This window comes from Muntiacus reevesi, chromosome 9, assembly GCF_963930625.1.
Source record: "Muntiacus reevesi chromosome 9, mMunRee1.1, whole genome shotgun sequence".
Lineage (NCBI taxonomy): Eukaryota > Metazoa > Chordata > Mammalia > Artiodactyla > Cervidae > Muntiacus > Muntiacus reevesi.
Window position 1 is genome coordinate 6243577 of NC_089257.1, and position 6112 is coordinate 6249688.

General features: G+C 38.3%; 1 protein-coding gene across 1 annotated transcript; it reads right to left on the bottom strand.

Annotated features, from left to right (window-relative positions):
• Positions 1 to 4402: 4402 nt before the first annotated feature.
• On the bottom strand, positions 4403 to 5332 carry LOC136174638 (olfactory receptor 4C46-like). Its single transcript, XM_065944812.1, has one exon. It carries the CDS (start codon positions 5330 to 5332, stop codon positions 4403 to 4405), a length of 930 nt encoding a protein of 309 aa, XP_065800884.1.
• Between the last annotated feature and the right edge of the window lie 780 nt (positions 5333 to 6112).

A 6112-nucleotide genomic window follows, 5' to 3' on the forward strand; every position in this document is an offset into this window, starting at 1 on the left:
GAGTTTTGAATTGGTCTTATTACATAGCGTGGAGATGGGTTGGTTACTACTGATTATTAACACATGCCTAATGATACTCCTTTACTTTGGACTCTGGCCTCAATATAGAATTTTTTGTGTGAATGTTCTTGTTTATTAAATCTTGGTTGTACAGTAAAAGAAATACTAATTATGACATGCTTATAAGACTAGCATTGTATTACGTATTTTCCATATTGTATTAGGTGGGGTCCAGTCAGGGAACGGAACAGAGTGATTTTAACTGAAAAAGTTCACATGCAATCAATAATTATGTCAGGGTTCTAACTAAAAAGGGTAATGAGCTCTCCAAAAAAAGCCCTTTGACTGAGAAATGAGCACCCAAAAAAGGAATTCATTTTGAATGTGGACTTCCTTCCCAGGCCGGGATTTCAATCTTTTGGAGAGAGTGTAGATTTTGCCCATGGATGAGGGATGGCATGTTTGACCAAACTTCAAGTTAGTGGTAGAACTGAGATACATACTGAGTTATTACTTTGTCCACATACTTTTTACTCATTAAACGCAACTCTAGGGTGTCTTTCCAGGCAGTTTGGACAGAAATGAGGTAATGAAACTGGTGATATTTATTAAAAAAAAAACTTCACATGGTTTCCCATTGAGCCTGATCCGATGGTCCCAGAGATGATCATTCGTTCATCAGCTGTAACAGTGATCTCTACTCACATTGCACTTCATTGCTTATGCCACTTTTACTTTTTTCTCTTGAAGTTCTGGTTCTTATATCACAAGACAGTTTTAATTCTCATTAAAACAGTTAAAATGCTGTTCTTTTATCAGTTCTAATTCTCTCTTCTTTTGCATCCATGTACCCGTGTTCCCAGACCAGCCTGCTGCCACCACCAACTCATTCCCATATGTTTTTGTGCTTTTCTGTTGCTAATCACTGCTGTCAGCAGTTGCGGTTATGCCAAACTACACTCACATTTATAATTTTTATGAACAGTTTTGATTTGTGAAAATAATAATTGAAAACTTTGGTATCTTTATGTTAAGTTACCAACAGCATATTATATAATAATTACATCATATAATTTGGCCTTTAATTTTTAAAATAAAAGCTTTTTCATGTGTGAGGAAACCTATATAACACTTTATTTTATTCATATTTAAACATTAAACTGGGCACACACATTTCTACAGATCCTCACAGTTTTTTATTAAAATTAGTTTTAATCAGAGTATAGTTGCTCTACAATGTTGCGTTAGTTTCTTGATGTACAGCAAAGTGAGTCAGTCATGCACATACGCATGTCCCCTCCTGTTTGGATTTCCTGTCCATTTAGGTCACCACTGAATAGAGTTCTCTGTGCTATACTGCGGGTTCTTATTATTTGTTTCATGCATAGTAGAGTGTATATGTCAGTCCCAATCTCCCAGCTCTTTTCACTCCCCCTTCTCCACTTGGTAACCGTGTTTGTTCTCTATTATGTGTGACTCTATTTTTGCTTTGCAAATAAGTTCATCTGTACCGTTTTTTTAGATTACACATGTAAGTGATATTATTTAATGTTTGTTTTTCTCTTTCTGACTTACTTCACTCTGTGTGAGAGTCTCTAGGTCCGTCCACATCTCCGTGAATGGCACAGTTTCATTTCTTAGGGCTGATTATATTCCATTGTATATATGTACCACATATTCTTTATCCAGTCTCTGTTGATGGGCATCTAGGTTGCTTCTATGCCCTGGCTGTTTTAAACAGTGCTGTAATGAACATTGGGGTGTGTTCGTCCCTTCAAATTGTCCTTTGCTCTGGATATGTTCCTAGGAGTTGGATCACTGAATCATATTAGTTTTTTAAGGAACCTCGTACAGTTTTCCATAGTGGCTGTACAAATTTCTATTCCCTACACATTTCATGGTACCTTGTCCTTCCACTATTTTATAATTTATAACACCTTGTTGTAATTTTTTACTTCCTCTTGGGAATTTTTCAATGGATCTTAAGCTTTTTGAAGACAGAATCCAGGTCTCTCTCTGTCTCTCTCTCTCTCTCTCTTTTTTTTTTACCATTGCAACCCCAGCAATTATGAACATCTGATATAGTGTGCTCAAAATGCTTTTAGTGAATTAAGACAAAAAAGAGTAAAAGGAGTGCATTTATCTTGAAATTGCTTTGTATGTAGACAGAGCCATGCATTTTTAAAAACAGCTTTTAACAATGAAATGTTACTGAAAAGTAAATAGATTAACTGTAGAATATAGCTTAAAGAGCTCATATTAATAAGATAGAAAATCTTGCTGAGAGCAGGGAGAATATTAAGATAAGCTATTAGTTCATATGCTGAGAAATGTAGTTTAACTTTCTTTCTCATCCTCAGTTTAAACAGGAATAAAAGCAAATTGTAGTCCCCCCTGAGGTCAAGCCAGACTTTTCCTTGAAGTTCAACCAACTTAAAGGAGGAAGGAATTCCCTCGCCTCTAGTGCTTCTTTCATTTTAGTGACTTTAATTGTTCTCCTTTATATGTTCACCCACACATTCAGTATTTACCATGCATATGGTACTGTGCTATCTCGTAGAAACTATTGCTATATAGCAGGCATGCACTTTACAGGACTTTACAGAGGGTGACTGTATATGGGAAAGACAGAAATGCTTTTCTGACATCAGAATGTCCTTTTATCTGAGTCTTTACTCTTTCTGATGTGTGACCGGCAGAGCCTGGGTTATATGAGCAATGCCAAAGGGTGCCGAAGGCTGCAAGGGAATTGGGAAATGGTGTAACATTCATTATCCACCCCTTGGAGGGAGACAGGGCCAGTGTGTTTATAGTGTTAAATAGTTACATACTATAATATTACATGTACCATGTGACTGTAAATTGTGATATATAAAAACAACCATAGTTATTAATGAAAAATTATTAGATTTTTAGTGATAATGATCCAACACATACTCTGTTAAGCAGAGGTTCTGGCTCAGTAAATGGTTAGCAGTATAATTATCTAAACATTGTGTCATCATTGCCTGGAAGTTCATTGAAGTTCAGTGCCTGACCTGGGAAATTAGTCAATCTTGGTTACTGGCTTTCCAATACATCTGCTTTGATGCTTTTCTCTTTAGGACACTTTTTGATACTTTCCTTTTTCTGCTTCCCAGGTGGTGCCAGTGATAAAGAATCTGCCTGCCAATGCAGGAGAGTTAAGAGACATAATTTCAATCCCCTAGTTGGGAAGATTCCCCTTTAGTAGGAATGGCAAGCCACTCCACTCTTCTTGTCTGGGAATCACAAGGACAGAGAGGGGCCTACAGTCCATGGGGTCACAAAGAATTGGACAGGATTGAGCATGCGTGTATGCAACATATCTTTATGCATACCTTCTTGGGTTATTTTAGAAATTATTTGTTATTGTTCAGTCACCCAGTTGTGTCCGACTATTTGTGATGCCATGGACTGCAGCACGCCATGCCTCCTGTCCCTTGTCATCTCCCAGAGTTTGCCCAAGTTCATGTTTATTGCATCAGTGATGCCATCCAGCCATCTCATCCTCTGATGCCCTCTTCTCCTTCTGCCCTCAATCTTTCCCAGCACCAGGGACTTTTCCAATGAGTTGTCTGGAACTTCAGCTTCAGCATCAGTCCTTCCAGTGAATATTCAGGGTTGATCTCCCTTAAGATTGTCCAGTTTGATCTCCCTGCTGTCCAAGGGACACACAATTTGAAGATGTTCTGCCTTCTTTATGGTCCAGCTGTAAGAATAGTACGTGACCACTGGGAAGACCATAGCCTTGACTATCCAGAGCTTTGTTGGCAAATCATTGCCTTCCTGCCAAGAAGCATGATTTCATGTCTGCAGTCACCGTCTGCAGTGATTTTGGAGCCCACTAAGAGGAAATCTGTTACTATTTCTACCTTTTCCCCTTATACTTGCCATGCAGTAATGGGGCCGGGTGCTATCATCTTAGTTTTTTTTAATATTTAGTTTTAAGCTGGCTCTTTCACTCTCTTTCTTCATCAAGGGGCTATTTATCTCTTCCTCATCAAGAGGCTATTTAGCTTCTCTTTGCTTTCTGTCACTAGAGTGGTATCATCCGTATATCTGAGGTTGTGATGAATTATAGAAATTATTACTTGATGGCAATAAATTCCATTATTTCTTTAATTTGTTATTAGAAGAAAAACCTGTGAATTTATGTAACTGGTTGAAGCTAGTAAAACTAAACCCGAATCTGGTAGAATTTCAAGCATATGGAAAGAGTAGTTATGGGTCATTTTTCTCTCTTTTCTTGCACTCATTTCTGATCTGTGATTTGTAGCAGTTAATTTTTTTTCTTTATCCCATAAGTATTCCTTGCTGAGATCATCCATGATGTCCTTCTGACCATTGCCTCTATTGAATCAATGTTGTGTTCCAAGCAGATTTATTTATCACGTAAAATTTCTTTCCTACTACACAATTTCCTAATGGCATTTTTCATCTGGGCATTTCTCAAAGTATAGATTAAGGGATTTAACATGGGTGTGATGATAGTGTAGAATAAAGCAACTGCTTTATCAATGGCTAAAGTAGCGGCAGGTCTCATGTACACAAATACACAAGGCACAAAGAATAAGATGACCACTGTGATGTGGGAGACACAGGTGGACAGAGCCTTGCGCCTCGCCTCTAAGCTATATGTCCTTAGGGAACGCAAGATGACCACATAGGAGACCATCAAAAGGAGGAAGTTTAATAGGCAGATGAAGCCACTGTTGGCAGCGACAAAGAGCCCTAGAGTGTGGGTATCCGTGCAGGCAAGATTGAGCAAAGGGTTCAGGTCACACATAAAGTGGTCTATGACGTTAGGGCCACAGAAGGGCAAGCGGAAGATGAAGAGGATCTGTATGGTTGCGTGAAGAAAGCCTCCCACCCACACCACCCCCACTAGAAGTCCACACACTTGCCGATTCATGATGGTTGTATAGTGCAAGGGCTTGCAGATGGCCACGAAACGATCATAGGCCATCACAGTAAGAAGGATGCCCTCAGCTCCTCCAAAGAAATGTTCCCCAAAAATTTGGGTCATGCATCCATTGAATAGGATAGTTTTACTTTCATGGAGTGAATCTACGATCAACTTGGGAGTATTGACGGAAGAATAAGAGGCATCAATAAAGGAGAGATAAGCTAGGAAAAAGTACATGGGGGATTCCAGTAACGAACTGGTAGTAATGGTGACCACGATGAGCATATTTCCTACCACAGTGATGATATAGATGACCAAAAAAGCAGCAAATATGACTTTCTGCATCTTTGGATTCGGTGTGAGCCCCAGTAGAACAAACTCTGTCACATTGTTCCTGTTCTCCATGTGTTTCCTGTGATGGGTAATTGCATTACCTGAAGAGAAAACATATTTTATTAATGCACCCTTGGGTTTATGAAACTTCTCATTCTAATATATAATAATTTTAGAAAATTCTATCAAGTATTGAATTCTTTTGATTTGTGTGTGTGTGCTTGTATTGAAAAGATTGTGAGTTCTTCATGATTAATCTCATTGCTTCCCAGGTGAAGTCCTTATTAAGATTGTAGAAATGAATAAATTTTGTAAACATACAGGCAGGAGACCTTCTGTGTACACTTTCTCATTCCAGGTTACTAAGAGTTTGACACAGGACATCACATACATAATAGCAATAAATCCTGAAAAGGAGGTAGAAGTTTGGTGTAAAGTTTATAAGTGAAAAGCTATAAAATTTTCATTTTAGTCTTTTGGAAATGGGGAATCATGAAAACTGAGACTATGGGTGAATTGGTGAACAGGAATATGAAGCGGAATCTTGGATGTTATTCTAGTAAAGATCTTTGTTTGTCTTGGATGAAATGGCCTGTAATTAAGTAAGGGGGTGGAAGGCAGACACAAGAACCCAAGTTGTATTAATAGACTGCTGATAATGATTGCGTAAGGAGCAACAGAACATTGGTGATGGGAATCTAAGGAATGGATACCAGAGGAACTTAGAAGTAGTCATAATGCATGCTTCCTAAGTCCAGTAACTTTACAACAGCTAATAATGCATACTTTAAAATAATTGATTTCTGTATGCCCAAGATAGTAGCCATTGTTTTGTACGTATCCCTTTTCATG